Source organism: Plecotus auritus, assembly GCF_963455305.1.
Source record: "Plecotus auritus genome assembly, chromosome: 2".
NCBI lineage: Eukaryota > Metazoa > Chordata > Mammalia > Chiroptera > Vespertilionidae > Plecotus > Plecotus auritus.
Genome location: NC_137771.1, coordinates 983,563 through 1,000,433, shown reverse-complemented (window position 1 = coordinate 1,000,433; position 16,871 = coordinate 983,563). Strand labels below are relative to the sequence as shown.

The 16,871-nt window shown below is 68.4% G+C and overlaps 1 protein-coding gene across 1 annotated transcript in view; it reads right to left on the bottom strand.

Moving 5' to 3' along the window:
- PLCH2 (phospholipase C eta 2) overlaps window positions 1-15,777 on the bottom strand; it is a 28,898-nt gene extending 13,121 nt beyond the window's left edge. Inside the window, exons 1-10 of the mRNA XM_080656459.1 lie at window positions 15,640-15,777; window positions 9,655-9,801; window positions 9,325-9,569; window positions 9,014-9,142; window positions 4,437-4,607; window positions 3,764-3,857; window positions 3,367-3,570; window positions 3,022-3,142; window positions 1,076-1,247; window positions 636-743 (exon numbers count right to left, since the gene is read on the bottom strand). Coding sequence (XP_080512585.1) covers window positions 636-743; window positions 1,076-1,247; window positions 3,022-3,142; window positions 3,367-3,570; window positions 3,764-3,857; window positions 4,437-4,607; window positions 9,014-9,142; window positions 9,325-9,569; window positions 9,655-9,801; window positions 15,640-15,682 — 1,434 coding nt within the window. The 5' untranslated portion in view covers window positions 15,683-15,777. The remainder of the gene's footprint in view (window positions 1-635; window positions 744-1,075; window positions 1,248-3,021; window positions 3,143-3,366; window positions 3,571-3,763; window positions 3,858-4,436; window positions 4,608-9,013; window positions 9,143-9,324; window positions 9,570-9,654; window positions 9,802-15,639) is intronic.
- Window positions 15,778-16,871: the final 1,094 nt, after the last annotated feature.

The following is a 16,871-nucleotide window of genomic DNA, read 5'->3' as shown; positions in this document are numbered from 1 at the left end:
CAGGTGTGGCCTGGGTGGGGCCCAGCCGACAGGGGGTGCTAATTAGAGGCTGTGGGCCCACAGCACAGCCTCCTGGCTCCCCAGCCGCCGCCCTCTCGGTACAGCCCGGCCCAGCGCTGCCCTGAGCCAACGGCAGAGCTGCCGTGAGGAGTGGGCAGTGCCTGTGGGGCAGGCTGGCTCTTCCCGCTCGGTTCTCAGCATTAGGGTTGGCGCTGCCTGGAGACAGGGCTGGTGCTGGTTTTGGGGGGGCGGGGCCGGACCCCTGGGCACCCAGGCGGGCGCTGGGGTGGGCTGGAGAGAGGCAAGGAAGGGGCGTCCGGGGCCGCGCCCAGGCAGGTGCAGGTGGGGGTGGGAGCACCCCGTCCCCCAGCGTCGCCCCCACTTGCTGAGGGCACCCCGAGGACGCAGGCTGCGCGAACAGCGCCCCCAGACTTGGCTCAGAAATGGGAACCACATCAGGCCACGGCAGCACGCAGCCAGCCGAGCGGGTCACACACTGGCTGGGGACCCAGGCTCCAGTGCTGTGGGGGGGCCTCCGAGGCCTCGGGCCGTGCGTTTGCCCGGCAGCCAGTGGCCAGCCTGTCTGCGCCCCTCTCTCCTGGCCGCCCCCCGGGCCCCCCTGACCTCCCACTCACATCCCCGTTGAGGAGCTTGCAGTCCTCGTCCATCTCGTCCGCGCTGTCCTCGTCCGACACCTCGCCCTCCTCCGCGTCCTCGCTGATGTTGGGGGGCAGCTTCTTGCCCTGGGGGAGGAGGGGCCGTGGGGGCTGGTTCAGCCACGGGGGCACGGGGAGGGCTTCGCAAGCTTACGCGGGGTCCCAGGCGGCGGGGCTGGGCCGGCCGGGGCAGCCATGTGGGAGGGGACGCCTGTGTGTGCGTGTGGAGGTCCCCAGAGGGCGTGGCCACCGTGGGGAGACTGAGCCAGGTCAGGGGCAGGTGGCACAGAGCCCCATCCCGTGGAGTGGGGCCCCGTCCCCCTGCCCTCGCCCTGCCCCCGCCCTGCCCCTGCCCTGCCCCTGCCCTGAGTCAGGGCCCAGCAAGATGCACCCAGCCCCGGGAGGCAGGCAGGGCTCACCTTCACCAGGATCTTGCCCTTGAGCATCTGTGGGGAGGGCAGGCTGGAGGCGTCCTCGCTGCTCACGGACGACAAGTCCAGCTTGTCCCCAAGGATGTCGGTCAGGTACTGAGCCATCTTCTTCTGCTGGACCACACTGCAGTGGTTCTCGAGGGACAGGATCACCGGGTACCTGCGGGGGTGGGGGGGCAGTGAGGCCGGGGGGGGGGGCAGTGAGGCCGGGGGGCGGGGTGGGCCCACCTGTGCAGACCCAGGGGCCCTGCTGCACGGAGCGAGAGGGGTCTCCCCTGGGAGCCCGGGATGCACGGGGCTGCCGGCCGCTCCGGGCAGGCCCCCCCCCCCCCCCCAGCAGCTCTGAAAAGCACCTGCAGGTGTGAGAGCAGCTGGGAGGCCTTAGGGTGGAGAAGGCGCGCACTTGCCCGGCCCAGAGGCTCAGGGGTCGAGCGCTGACCTAGGAACCAGGAGGTCAGGGTTCGATTCCCCGTCAGGGCACCTGCCCGGGTTGTGGGCTTGATGCCCAGGGTGGGGCGTGCAGGAGGCAGCCCATCCAGGATTCTCTCTCCTCATGGATGTTTCTCTCTCCCTCCCTCTCCCTCTCCCTTCCTCTCTGAAATCAATAAAGACATTTTTAAAAAAGAAAAGAAGAGAAAAAAGAAGGCATACGCGCCTGCCCCAGGCGAAAACGAAGGCTCTGGGAGCTCCCGGAACACAGCAGGGGCAGCAGGTCGCGGGTCCCGGCTCACAGGAGCAGAGGGAGCCAGGGCGCCAGGGAGCGGCGGCCGAGGGTGGGGACGGGACCCGCACACGGGGCCGGCCTGGTGCAGCCGGGCTGTTCCTTATGTTCTTCCGTTGTTTGATTTTTAAAAAAAAAAAACCAAGCACACATTCTACTTGGATTTTTGCCAGAAAAACAACACGATCCTTTCAGAGAATGTAGGTCACTCAGACCGAGAGGACGTGAGGCAGCGCGGGAGATGGGCAAGCCCTGTGAGCGGAGACGGCCAGCAGGTCTTGGGGCGAAGGAGGGGCCTGCGCCGGGGCCTGGGGGGGGCAGGGGGAGAACCCTGAGTCTGCAAAGATGCTGCCGGCCCGTGGGGTGCCGGCTCGGTCCTGAGACCCCGCAGCACCGGCGCCTGGGCAGCCTCAGGGCCCCTGTGTGTCCAGCTCCGCCTGAGACGCCCTCCCCTGCAATCCAGGGGCCAGCTCCCCCCCGGGTCCCGTCCCCCCGCCCCCCGCCCACCTCTCTCCTCCCCGCCAGCCTCCGTGGCCTCGACTCGGAGGTAACGCTAACGGCACCGGGAGGCGGCTGCTGTTCCAGAAATGAGATGGGATTTTGTCAACAGTGTCTGTGGCCACCGCTGAGTGACAGCAAATGGAGTCTGGCCACTGGGCTGGCTAATTAGTGTGGAGACATGCAGCTGTGGGCGCTGGCAGTCACAGTGTGTGTGTGCATGTGTGTGCGTGTGTGTGTGTGTGCGTGTGTGTGTGTGCATGTGCACCCACACAGCCCCACCCACACGCTGGCCTCTCTCTGGGGCGTCCTCAGCAGAGACCCAGGAGCCAGCCGCTCAGCCACTCCAACCACAGTCCGGAAAGGTGTGGGCAGGGCAGGGGCAGGGGCAGGAGCAGCCCATCCAGGCCCACCTCCGGGGCCTGCCTTTGCCACTCACTCGTTCTTATTTTTCTTTCTTTTGGTTAATCCTGCCCCGAGGATATTTTCCCGTTGATTTTTAGAGAGAGTGGAAGAGAGAGGGAGAGACAGAGAGAAACATGGATGCGAGAGAAACACATCAATGGGTTGCCTCCTGCGCACGCCCCGATCAGGGCCGGGGCCGGGGAGGAGCCTGCACCCGAGGTACGTGCCCTTGACCGGAATCGACCCCGGGCCCCTTTAGCCCGCAGGCCGACGCTCTATCCACCGAGCCGCCCCAGCCAGGGCCACTCACTCGTTCTTGACGAAGGCGTATTTGTTGATGGTCTCAACGACGTCTTTGAAGAGGATCTTGGAGGTCAGGGTGTAGCCGTGGTGCACGATGGGCTCCCCGTCGGGCCCGTCCCAGCAGTCCACTGTGGGCGGGAGACCCGGTCAGCGTCCGGCCGCCGTGCCCGGAGCCCCACGGCCGTGAGCTCCGACAGAGGGGGGGGCTCCTGGCTCCGTGACCAACCTGCCGGGCCGAGGGCAGACACCCTGCCCAGAGACCCCCCCCCCCCCCCGGGGCTCCTGGGACCACCCCCACCCAGGACACGCCGGCCCGTGGCCTGGGGGTGGCGGCCCCGAGCCCCGCACGCACCCTCCACACAGCGGCAGCCGGCCTGCAGCACCCAGGCGTACATGTCCGCCCGCGACTGGGACATGAGCTGGTCGCCCACGAGGTAGGTGTTGTGGGAGGAGGTGATGAAGTAGTGGCTCAGCGGCCGCGTCATGTCCTGGTGCACGCGGTGGTGCTCGGGGTTGAAGATGTCGCCCGCCGGGCTGCGCGTGTAGTTGGTGAAGCCTAGGGGCGTGTGGGGGGCTCAGCCCTGGTGCCGGGCCGTCTCGGGACCCCCTCGCCCCCCGGCCCTGCCCCCCCACCCCCCCAGAGCAGGGAGCAGCCGCTCAGGCTGCCATCCAGGCCCACGGGCTGCCCCTCGGCGCCCCCACACCCCCCGGCCGCCTGGGATGGCGGTGGGACAGGGACGCCCACTCACCGTCGATGCCCAGCACCCCCTTACTCCTGTTTTCGGGGCAGGGCTCGAACTGCTCGATGATACCCTGGCAGCTTTCGAGCGTCACCCCCGTCATCTGGGCCGGAGAAGGGGCAGAGCCGGGCCAGCGCGTCACCCGCCGGGTCTCCGCCTCCCCCCCCCCCCCGCCCCCCGGCGCTGATGCCAGGTCAGGGCTGCCCACAGCAGGCGTGGCTCTGGCCCTGCCCTGGGCTCCCCTGCCCGGGGCTCACTGGCCACCTCCAGCATCACGTGACAGGACGGTGGCCAGCAGACCAGAGGGTCATGTGGTTTTGTCTCTTAGGATCCTTCAAGCAGGAAAGGGCTCTTGGGCCCCATCGGCTGGGCCACCCCCGTGGCCGTGTTAGCAGCAGGGCCCACGGGTGAGAAGGTGCAGCAGAGCCCGGCCCACATCCCCCGGAGGAGCCCAGGGCCCAGGCTCCTGCCCATCACCGGCCCCCCTGCTGCCACCCAAGGCCTCCAGCTTGGGGGGCGGAGCCAGCCAGACCCCCGTGGTGGGGACAGGAACAGGTGGGAAGGCCGGACGGGGAAGTCCAGGCCCACGGGGCCCCACACTGAAGACCCTGCCGTGGTCGTGGGGGGCTCCCTCTGGAAGCCGGGGTGCCCGCTGCCAGGGGCCCACCCCTGAGGGGCCCACCTTCTGCTCCACCTCCAGGAAGCGCTGCAGGTCGGCGGCAGCCAGGTGGTCCTTGTGGTCGCTGTAGGCCAGCAGGAGCAGGTAGAGGTCCCGGCGGGTGGACATGGTCTTGTAGAAGGCACAGAACTCCTCGAAGCCCAGCGTGCCCTGCTGGTCGTCCGTGTCCGCCTCCTGCAACGCGAGGCCGTGGGTCCCGGCGCCCACCCCTGCCCCTCCCACAGGGGTGCCCCGGGCCCACCCCACTTCTTTTACTTTAATCCTCCCCCGAGGACGTTTTTCGTTGGTTTTTAGAGAGAGAGTGGGAGAGAGAGGGAAAGACAGAGGGAAATGTCCATGTGAGAGAAACACATCCATTGGTTGCCTCCTGCACGTGCCCCGACCAGGGCCCGGGCTGGGGAGGAGCCGGCCCCTGAGGTCCGTGTCCTTGACCAGAATTGAACCCGGGACCCTTCAGTCCACGGCCGACGCTCTGTCCACCGAGCCAAACCAGCTAGGGTCCCACCCCCACTTCTCAGTCGTCCCCGCAAACCCACCCTCCTCATTCCAACGCCACCGCCCACGTCACGGCCCGCGATTGCTCCCCGGCTCCCCTCTGACTCAGCACTGAGACCACTGAGCCCCCCTCTCACCCTCCCCGCCTCCGAGCCTTTCAAGGCGACCCGCAGCTGAGCCAGCCCGTGACCCGCACTGAGGGCCAGCAGCCCTGGAGTCAATGGGTGCCTGCCGAGCAGACGGGCGCCAGGCCATAGCGTGCACGGGTCCCGGCTCCTCAGCAGAGGCGAGAGGATGCTGGTCTTGGCCACTACCGGCCTTTTGCAGAGAGTGGCTCACACAGCGCCCACGGGAACCCTCAGGAGCAAGGCCACCGGCACCTCAACAGGCCCGTGGGCCCCTCATGAACAATCGGCCTCAGGGGGCATGTCTGCGGGGCCAGGCCCTGGGGATGCCGAGGCCCAGGTGGTGCCCTGCCCCAGGGCTCAAGGCCAGGGACAGCCCAGAGGACAAGGGTGCCCAGCGACAGGCCGGGCTGCCAGGACCTGGGGTGCTATGAGCTGGGACTCCCTGCCGGTGGGCAGGAGCTAGCTGGAGTTTGCAGGGGTGGACAAACTTTTTGACTCGAGGGCCACAATGGGTTCTTAAACTGGACCGGAAGGCCGGAACAAAAGCATGGATGGAGTGTTTGTGTGAACTAATATAAATTCAAAGTAAAGGAGAGGAGGGGAGAGCAAGAGAACCGGATAGAACAGCCGGATCCGGCCCGCGGGCCGTAGTTTGCCCAAGGCTGGTCTAGACCCTTAGAAGGTGCTGCTCACACCCTGAGTGCTAGCGGGCTGGCGGGGCTCAGTGGCTGAGCATTGACCTATGAACCAGGAAGTCACAGTTCGATTCCCGGTCAGAGCACATGCCCACGTCGTGGGCTCAACCCCGGTAAGGGGCGTGCAGGAGGCAGCCGATCAATGGTTCTCTCTCATCATTGATGTTTCTATCACTCCCTTCCTCCCTGAAATGAGTAAAAAAAATATTTTTAAAAATACTCTGAGTGCTGAAAATGGTTCTTTGCCCCAGCGGGGTGCAGGTGGGGACAGGAAGGGAACATGACCGGCTGGAGGTGACCCCAGTCGAGCGACGGGCAGCACCATGGACAGCGGCGCTCGCCTGACCCAGACCAGCTGGCTAAGTGCTTCCTCCTGTGGCCGCACAGGCAGGGTGGCCCGGGTGGGGGCCAGGTCCCCGAGGCCCCTCTGAATCAGGAGCATCACCCATGAGCCAGGAGGTCACAGCCACCCCCACATCCCGCCCCCAACGAGAGTAGGGCTCCCGGGAAAGCTGGGTCCCCGCCTGTGCTCCTGGTGGCTGCCTCCTTGGCACTGTGGCTTGGCACTGAGGCGGGCGCCTGGCGGGGCCCCAGCGTCTCACTCCAGGACCCAAGTGCCCATGCCGGGCACCCATGCCAAGGCTGGGACGGGCCAGAGCCACGTGGGATGGGCCCAGCAGATGCCAAGGGCCTGGCGTGCCTGGTGCAGGTTTGAGGGCAGCCCGGCGTCTGAGCTGCCAGGACAGGCCGTGCAGGTCAGAGGCCCCTTCGGACAGGGCCAGTCTGGCAGCCCTCCAGGGGCAGCTGGAGCCGAGCACAGAGGCCATCTGTCTGGCGCACAGGGTGGCCGTGTGTCCACTGGGCTCTGCCTCAGCATCACAGCCGGATTTGGGGGGGCGGGGGCTGCTCTCCACCCAGCTGCTGTCCCCAGCAGTGACTACAAATGTTCCATGAGCCCGTGTGGCTCAGTGGTGGAGCGTCGACCTATGAACCAGGAGGTCACGGCTCAATTCCCGGTCAGGGCACATGCCCAGGTTGTGGGCTCCATCCCCAGCAGGGGCTGTGCAGGAAGCAGCCGGTCAGCGATGCTTCTCTCTCATTCATGTTTTTACTAGTATCTCTCTATCCCTCTCCCTTCCTCTTTTTCTAGAAAATCAATAAAAACACATTTTTTAAAATAAAAATGCTCCGTGAGACCTGATAGGCAGAGCGACTTCCCAGCCCCAGAAACAGCCCCCCCACCTCCCCGGGGTCAGGCGGCTGCTTTGCTCCCCACAAACGGACCAGCAGCCGTGCTGGGACCCGCCCGGGACCCGCCTGGGAGCCGGCCGGGTGCTGGGTAGGCCCTGAGGCCCGAGGGCTTGCTGGCCCTGCCCACACCCACTGTTGTCTCAGACACAGTGACGTGACGCCCAGCCACTCTGCGTCCTCCACACGGTCTCCCCTCCGATCAGGCGATCAAGGGGCGGACAGGGCATCGCGATGCTGACACTGCCGAGCAGAGCCGCTTGGCCTGGGGAGCTCGGCCTCCCTCCCCCGGCTCCAGCCGAGCGTGACCACCGTCTGTCACGAGAGCCCGGCAGGAGCGCCAGGGCTGCACCTGGCATAGCGGTCAGGCTGCGTAAGTGGTGCATGTGTATGTGTGTACACGTGTGTGCATCCATGTGCCAACAAGGGCCTAGATGTGCACATGTATGTGCATCTGCCTGTGTGTACCTATGTGTGCTCGTGTGCACATATGTGTGCATGTGTGTGTGCAAGCATGTGTCTCTGTGTGGGTATGTGTGTGGGGCCTAGTGTAGGGCCTCATTCTCATCCGGCCCGCAGGCTGGATCCGGCTGTTCTATCCGGTTCTCTTGCTCTCCCCTCCGCTCCTTTACTTTGAATTTATATTAGTTCACACAAACACTCCATCCATGCTTTTGTTCCGGCCCTCCGGTCCAGTTTAAGAACCCACTGTGGCCCTCGAGTCAAAAAGTTTGCCCACCCCTGCAAACTCCAGCTAGCTCCTACCCACAGGCAGGGACTCCCAGCTCATAGCACCTCAGGTCCTGGCAGCCCGGCCTGTCGCTGGGCACCCTTGTCCTCTGGGCTGTCCCTGGCCTTGAGCCCTGGGGCATGGCACCACCTGGGCCTCGGCGTCCCCAGGGCCTGGCCCCGCAGAGATGCCCCCTGAGGCCGATTGTTCATGAGGGGCCCACGGGCCTGTTGAGGTGCCGGCTCAGTGAGAATGAGGCCCTCATTACAGACAGTACAGGCTGAAGGGTGCATTTTCCCAGCTTCTCACACCCGGTGGTTGGGGACCAGGAGGCTGCGCAGGGCAGGTGACCAGGCCTGCTGTCCATCAGGGGCATGTGGCACCGGAATCCCACCAGGAAAAGTGCACCCCATTAGGTGGGAAAGGGGGTGCAGCCTCCTGTGGGTGGTCTCCTCACTGACCAGCCCCTGCCCCGAGTGCCTAGCTCCGCTGGCCAAGCTGTGTCCCCTGCAATTTGCTGCAGCCCCCAGGACTGACCTGCCGCTGACGTGCCTCTGCCCCAGACATGCCCCTGCCCCAGACATGCCCCTGCCCCAGACACACCCTGCCCCAGACACGCCCCTGCCCCCAGACACACCCCTCCCCAGACACACCCTGCCCCAGACACGCCCCTGCCCCCAGACACGCCCCTCCCCAGACACGCCCCTCCCCTAGACACGCCCCTCCCCAGACACGCCCATCCCCTAGACACGCCCCTCCCCAGACACGCCCCTGCCCCAGACACACCCCTGCCCCTAGACACGCCCCTCCCCAGACACGCCCCTCCCCAGACACGCCCCTCCCCAGACACGCCCCTCCCCAGACACGCCCATCCTCTAGACACGCCCATCCTCTAGACACGCCCCTCCCCAGACACGCCCCTGCCCCAGACACGCCCCTGCCCCAGATGCCCCTGCCCTAGACACGCCCCTCCCCAGACACGCCCCTCCCCAGACACGCCCCTCCCCAGACACGCCCCTCCCCAGACACGCCCATCCTCTAGACACGCCCCTCCCCAGACACGCCCCTGCCCCAGACACGCCCCTGCCCCAGATGCCCCTGCCCTAGACACGCCCCTGCCCCCAGACACGCCCCTGCCCTAGACACGCCCCTGCCCCCAGACACACCCCTGCCCCCAGACACGCCCCTGCCCCAGACACGCCCCTCCCCAGACACGCCCCTCCCCAGACACGCCCCTGCAGCCGTGGAGCCCTCACGTGGGCGCTGCCCCCGCCGTGCCCTCACCTTGAACATCTGCTTCACCCGCTGCCGCGGCAGGTTCACGTTCAGCTTGTGCAACAGCTGCAGGACCTCGCTGATGCTCAGGCTGCCGTCGCCGTTCTTGTCGGCCTCGTCGAACGTCTGCTTCAGCCACTTTGGGGCCGAGTTAGGGGGCCACACAGTCTCGCAGGGCCCGCACGCCCCCAGCCCCCAGCCCCCGGCCCACGCACCCCTTCCCTCTCCCGCTCCCCCCATGTGCGACCGGCCCCGGGCGGGAGGCCCCACGCAGGGTGGACGCCCCCCCCCCCCCCCCCCGGCCGTGCCCTGCCAGGATATTGGTCCCTGGTGCGCTGGCGGCGGGCCAGGCTGTCCTCGTCGCTGATGCCGGCCAGGAGGTAGCGCAGGCCGGTGACCCAGGTGCGCGCCTCGTCGCTGCTGGGCGAGACCAGGTCCAGCGACTGGCGGTGGCTGCCGTGGTAGATGCTGAAGCAGCAGTTGGGGTCGAAGCTGCTGTCGGGGTAGCGCTGGAAGATCTCCGACTGCCGGCCCTCGCTCACCTCCTGGATGGAGTCGATGGAGACTGGGGGGCGGGGAGCGCGTCACAGCCTCCCCAGGGCAGGCCCCCCCCCCATTCCCAGCTGCTCTGGGAGCCCCCCCACACTCACTCTTGGCCTTCTCATTCTTGCGCGAGGGCCGCCAGCGGATGCAGGAGCGATGCTCGTCCAGGAAGTAGAAGCGCACGAGGCCCTTGGCGCCTCCGCGGAGCTTCACCATCTGGGTCCCCGCCTGCATGGCGCTCATGCAGCGCTCCACTGGACACGCGGCCGGCAGAGGTGGACGGGCGAGGGCGGAGACAGGTGGACAGGGCGCCATGAGCACGCAGCAGCCCGTCCCCAGCCCCACGCGCTAAGGTGGTGCCCCGACCGCTCATCCACCCGCCACAACGCCCACCGGGGCCGAGCTCAGACGCCCAGGGCTGCTGTGGCCCAGGTGCTGGCACCGGGTGCCATTTCCACCTGGGACCCTGCCCAGGGGCCAGAGCCCTCGGAGACACAGCGATCCTGCAGCCGGCCTGCTGCCCCCCGCCCCCAGTGGTCCCCGTGAGGCCTCAGACAGGACCCCTGCCCACGCCCCGCCCACCACCTGGACCGCCCCGAAGGCTCCTGTGCAGGAGAGACACAGACGCGATGGCTGAGCTCCTGGCAGGAGCCTGGGTGCCACGCACAGGCAGGGGCCCCTCACGACACCAGCCTGGCTCCCAGTCGCCTGCGCCCCCGCCTGGCATGCTCAGGAAGCCGCCCTCCTGTGCATAGCACAGCCGTGGGCAAACTACGGCCCGCGGGCCGGATCCGGCCCGTTCGGCTGTTCTATCCGGCCCGCGGAGCCGAAAGAGCGGAGGGTTCTCTTGCTCTCCCCTCCGCTCCTTTACTTTGAATTTGTATTAGTTCACACAAACACTCCATCCATGCTTTTGTTCCGGCCTCCGGTCCAGTTTAAGAACCCATGGTGGCCCTCGAGTCAAAAAGTTTGCCCACCCCTGTTGCTGCTCCTGGGGAGGCCCCGCCCACACAGGTCCGGCTCTAAAGCCAGAGCCTTCCCCGACCCAGCCCCCGGCCCCTCCCCCCCTCCTCCCCCTGCACCCCGCTGCTGCCTGCCGCTCGCACCCCCAGGACCAGGGCTGCTGCTGCGTGGACACGGGCCCCCTGGGGATGGGGGGCGGCCGGCGGAGAGGGGCTTGCGAAGGGCCATGGCTCGGGCACCGGCACCCAGGCTGCAGGCACTGCCGCCTCCACTGGGCCAGGGACCCCCGCCCTGAGCCAAAGCTTCAGAGCCGCCCGAGTGCCCGGCCAGCACGTTCCCCGGGGCCACCCCCACCTGCCTGCGCCCGCCTGTACTCAGCCTCCAGGCCCGAGGAGGCCCCGGGTCTGAGGCTAAGGCTGGTGGGCACCCACAGGCCTGTCACCGCCTCTGGGCCCCGCTGGCCCTGGACTGGGCGGGGCTGTGGCCAGGGCGGGCAGGCGGTCCCTGCCCCTTACCTCCTGGGCCGAGCTGCCACGCTCCCTCCGGCCCAGAGGACGGCCTCCGCCAGGCAGGCCAGGCAGGCTCCCTTGGTCCGGCTGGAGGTTGATGACCAGGGGATGGACATGCCCAGGTGATGGCCAGGGGTGGGCACCCGGGGCAGAGCGGCCGGCACCCCAGCGCACCTCAGTGGCAGGCACAGGGGCTCCCCGAGGCCCCCTTCTCTTCTGTCAGCGCCCCCAAAGAGGCCTTCGGTGCTCCTAGGCCTCTCCAGCCTTGGCCTGCCTGTCACCTGATGTCCGAAGGCCCCCAGGCCAGCCCCCCCGCCACCCCACCAGGACTAGGGACAGATCCAACAAAGAGCTGAGACTCAGCGTCCGTGGATGGGGAGCCTCTGGCCTCCACCCGCCCGACCAGCCTCTGTCCGATCCCTGAGCTAATCCGGCCCAGCTGGCCCGAGGATTGGGGCCGAGGGGACACCCAGCCGGCACCGGGAGGGGACCGAACAGGCAGCAGGGACTCTCCAGGCCCCGGCCCCGCGCCCCCCGCAGCCCGGCTGAGTAACGTCAGGCAGGACAGATGGGGGCAGGGGGGCATGGAGGCCCAGACAGCACCCTCTGGGGTGCACCCCCAGGCCCTGCTGGGGGCGGTCTCCCCACGGTTCTCCCACACTGGACCCCAAGGCTGCTGCCAACTCTCTGTCCCAGCCTGGGCCTCCCCCCTCTCCTGGCCATGGGAAGGGGAGTCCTCAGGCCCCCCCCCCCCCCCCGCAGCCGAAGGCCCCTCGTTCCTCCTCCCCAAGCCCCCGAGGACGCAGCGCCCCAGCAGGAGGAGCCCTCGCTCAGAAGCCAGGAGTTGGGTTCGTTCTGTGGTGTCGGGGAGCTCGCCCTCATGTGACAGCGCAGCCAGCACCTCTGCCTGCTCCCCTCCCCCTGCCCCCGGGGAGGCTGGGAAATCAATTCAATCTTCAACCAAAGCCCCAGGGGACACCCCCAGGTTCTCGGGTCGCACTCACACGCTGCCCCTCCCACCCTCGGCACCACGGGCTCACGCCTCCAGTCACTGGTGCCTTCATTGAGCCAGCACGCTCGGCGGTGACGAGGGGGCCGTTTCCCGGGCGGCGTGAGGCACACATTCCCGCCTCCCTGACCCCCGCCAGCCCCTCCACCGGCCCTGCTCACCCATCCCCAGCCCCTTCCTCCTCCAAACTTCTTGGCCTTTGACGGACCTTTAAGTGGCCACTTGCTGATCCCACTTTACGTGGAATGATCAGCAACAGTGGGACACGTGGCCCTGCCTCCCGCTCCCCGTCCTCGCACCCTCCTCTGGCCCCTCCTCTGGCTCTGCGGTGGGCCCCGCTCAGCATACAGCAGGCGCTCATCTGTGCTCGGGTGGGGAAGAGGGAGGGCAGAGGCTGCTCGGATCAGCCGGACCAGCCAGCCGCTGGCCAGCACCTCAAGGGGGAGGGACAGGCCCACACACACGGACGGACGGACGGACGCCGGGTCACTCACACCTCTGAGAAGCAGCTCCCCTCCTGGTCTGGGGCCTCCTCCCCAACTGCTTTTATTTATCAGAGCCTGTGAGTCGGCTTCTCACCCCGGGACCCAGGACCCAGTTCCCCGGGGGCGGGAGCCAGGGCTGGCCTGAGGGGCCACACGGGCAGTGCAGCCTGGGGGAGCTTGGAAGGGTCTGCAAAGCCCAGCCTGGGCATGGTTGAGGGGGGCAGCTGGGAGGGAGGACACACCTGTCCTTCCCCCACGGGCCCCACCCCTGTCCTTCCCCGACAGGCCCCGCCCCTGTCCTTCCCCCACAGGCCCCACCCCTGTCCTTCCCCCACAGGCCCCACCCCTGTCCTTCCCCCACAGGCCCCGCCCCTGTCCTTCCCCCACAGGCCCCCCACCTGTCCTTCCCCCACAGGCCCCACCCCTGTCCTTCCCCCACAGGCCCCACCCCTGTCCTTCCCCCACAGGCCCCCCACTTGTCCTTCCCCCACAGGCCCCACACCTGTCCTTCCCCCACAGGCCCCACCCCTGTCCTTCCCCCACAGGCCCCCCACCTGTCCTTCCCCCACAGGCCCCACCCCTGTCCTTCCCCCACAGGCCCCACCCCTGTCCTTCCCCCACAGGCCCCCCACTTGTCCTTCCCCCACAGGCCCCACACCTGTCCTTCCCCCACAGGCCCCACCCCTGTCCTTCCCCCACAGGCCCCCCACCTGTCCTTCCCCCACAGGCCTCACACCTGTCCTACCCCCACAGGCCCCACACCTGGCCTTCCCCACAGGCTCTCTCCCTGCACCCCACCAGGGGTAGTCTGGCCTCAGGAGGGCCCCCTCAGAGCCCCTCCCCGGCCCCCTTGCCCCCTGTGGCCCCCCCGCCACTACCTCCATGGCATTATCACAGGTGATAGTCCTGCAGGGAAGACTATTAATAGCTACCCAGCCTCTGCCCTCGCAGGTGCCCTGGTCTGTGGATTCAGGGGGCTCCTGGCCAGGCCCCAGTTCAGAGGCTGGAAGGGCCCACAGGCACCCACCTCGGTCAGAGCCCCTCAGGGAGCTAGCTGCCCAGCCTGTGGGAACGGGCCCCAGGGAGCCCCAGGAGCAGCGGGAAAGGAAGCGAGGCTCAGCGGCGGCCAGGGCGGGGGCGCATTCCTGAAAAGTCACCAGATGGAGCCTGTTGGGAGGAGAGGAAGCTCCTGCGGGGGGGGGGGGGGGGGCACAGTGCCAGGGAGGGGTCCTCCAGGCTCCACACCCCACCGGGCCCTCGGGCAGCAGCTGGCCTGGCAGAGCCGGTAGAGCCTCGAGGAGACAGGAAGCAGGAGGAGGCCGAACCCCTCCATCCGTCCGCAGCCTCAGCTCCTCCTCCGGGGCAGCGGCCCGCAGAGCAGCTTCCTGGGGAGCCCGGGGCCTCGCGGGGAGAGGCCAGGCCAGGCCTCCAAGTCTCACTCCCTGCTGTCCCCATCCCTCCTGCAGGACCCCAGCCCGCCCTCTGCCTCCTGCCCCGAGGTGGCCTCCTCGGGCCTCACCGGACCCTCCTCGGTGCCACGCCCCACACACCCACCGGGAGCTCAGGTGCGCGTCCCGGGGCCTGAAGGCCGGCGAGAATCTCCGCGAACAGCGCCCTGAGTCCCTGGGGGTGAGCCTGCGGCTCGCTGAGCTGGGTGCCCTGAGGGACCCACAGGATGGGTGGCTCCCAGGACCTGCCTGCGGAGGGAGCCTTCCGTGGGCACCCCCCTGGGTCCCCACCCTCGAGACACAGTGCTCGAGGGCCCTCGGGCCCCTGGGGCGGCTCGAGCAGGTGAACTTCCTTCTCCCTCTGCCAACCTCCCAGCCCAACACACGGCTGGTGGGGGCCCCGTGGGGGGCTGTCCAAGTCAGCGACCTCCTCTCCCCGCCCCACTTCTCCCCGCCACTCCCCAGGACCTGAGAAAACCTCCTGTCCCTGTCCTGGTCCTGGGGGAGGGGAGTGCCCGTGGCCCTGCCGGAGGCCACGCCCACGGAAGCCCACGCAGGAAGCGGGTCCAGCCAGCGGGAGCCCACGTGTGCCAGCTGGGCACGCAGACCCAGGGAGAAACAGACACTCTGAGTACTCAGCCCCTCCTCGCGCCCCTCCCCGCGGCCCGCGTGCACAGAGCCCTGGCACCGAGGCGGCCCCCTGCGGCCCCCCGGACACACGCCTGGCCCCCGAGAGCAGCGCTTCCGTCCACAGGCTCCGGAGACGGTGCCAGGGGCAGGAGACTGTCGTCATCAGCTCATTAGCTGGGCAGATGGAGGCCGGACAAGACTCGGGCCATCTGCTCGTCCTCGGCCGCACATCCAAGACCGGCTCTCCCGGGAGCGGGCGGACGCACCTCCCAGCACCAGTCGAGCCAGGAGTGTCTGCATGGGCAGCCCACCCACAGCTGCCACGCCGCCCGGTCACAGAGGGCAGCTCGGCCGGGGGTGGGGGGGGGGGACGGCGGGGGACGTGTGCCCCGGAGCTGTCCTCTCCTGCATGACAGGCTCAGAGAGGGCCGGTGCCTTGCTCGAGGCCACACAGCTCCTGGGCACACGGCCCCTGCGTCCTACACGCGCTCCCAAGCCTCCGAGCCCCTCCCAAGGCCACGCCAATCCGAGGGCATCGGAAACCGGGGCCGGGACAAACGGGTCCACACGAATCGCCAGAAGGCCGGCTCCTGCCCGCCTGGACCCCAGCCCTTAGCCAGGAAGTCCGTCTGCTTGTCTGGCCCAAGTCACTCCTGCTACACCCGGCGTCCGCCCGCTCTGGCCAGGCGGCTGCTGCCCTGTCCATGGTGCTGACCGGAGCTCAGCCACCGCACCTCCACCCGCCAGGAATTAGGGGGAGGGGAGTTTGGACCCGGCGAGCCCCCAGGGTCCCACAGGTCAGGACACCCCATATCTGAACCCCAACGGAGGCTGGTGTCGCTGGGGGCGGCTGGGGGTCAGGGCCCTGTGAGCTGCCCATCAGGACCGTCCCCACCCGTGCAGGCGGACGGGTCCTCCCAGACCCCTGCGGAGGGGCCCAGCACCGCCTGTGGGGTCAGTGGGTCACCATGGGCAGCTCAGCGGCCGCCCTGGGCTCCCCGTAGGGGTGGCCACAGCCCCTTCCATGAGCCCCTCTCCTCCCCTTTACCTTGGTCCCGGCTGAACCCACCAGGGTCCCCCGGCTCTCCCATGGCCTGTGGGTGTCACCCCTGCCGCTGCTGGCACTGCCCGAGGGGGCCCGGGCGGCAGGCTGGCCCTGCCTGTGCCCATGCCCGTTAACATCCCAGGCTGCCTGAGCGGCTGGGCCCGCCCCTCCCTCGGGAGCCCCGCCCCTCCCTCGGGAGCCCCGCCCTCCTTAACCCTTCCCCGCCCGCTCAGGCAGCTCGGCCCAAGGGGGGTGTGGGGGCACTCAGAGGACAGCCTGGGGGGCCTTGCCACTGTCCCTGTTGGGGCTCCTGGGACAACCCCACCCCCCGTTCCTGCCTTCCAGGTCTCCCTGCCTGCTGCACGGCCCCCCAGAGCTGCATGCCCCCCTCCCCCCCGTGCTGGCAGCCCCCACTCAACGGCAGGCCCTTCTATCATTACAGTCACCCCATGGGCTGGATCCAGGACAAGTCACCCCCCAACCCAGCACGTCAGGTGGTTAGGGTGGCGGCCCCCTTGCTGCCTGTCAGGGCGCACAGGGCGGGAAAGCAGGGCCCAGGAGCCCACGTCCCTCCTGTGCCCCCTCCCTGCTTCCTCTGGTCCCTCCACCAGGTCCAGGGGCCCCAACAGGTGCAGGGGAGCCCCTGACCCGCTCCCTGTCTGGGGAGCGTGTGCTGAGCAGCCCCCCATCCCCGCCGGCCTCCTCAGGGAGCAGTGCTGGGCGGCCCTGCCGCTCTGGCACCCAAGGGGGAGATGGCCGCCCTCGGGGGCCGCAGGGAGCGCTGACCTCTGCCCGCCGCTGCCCACGAGCCCGACCTGCAGCCGGAGGGCGGCTGGGAGGTTTGTGGGGACCCGGGAGTCAGAGCTTGAGATGGGCAGGCAGGCGGTGTCACCCAAGGCATGCCCGCCTCCTGCCCGTGAGGCCCCTGGTGCGGAGAGGGCGGGGCTGGGCCAGGTCTCACCACCACACCCGGGTCCTGCCCTGGGAATGCCCAGGGCCCGCGGCCCAGCTCCCTTAAAGGGGCAGCTGTTCTCACGCCACTGGTGGAGGCCCGGCCCCTTGGTCAGAGCGTCCACTGCCTGGACTCGGGGCCTTGCCCTCGTGAGCTGACCTGTGACTCTCTCGTGTCCACCCTGGTCACCTGTCCGCTCCGTCCTGGAAGGGGGGGCGCACCCTGAATGCCTGGCTTGCACCCTGTTGAGCGGGAGGCCAAGGTGGAGTCCGCCAGGCCAAGA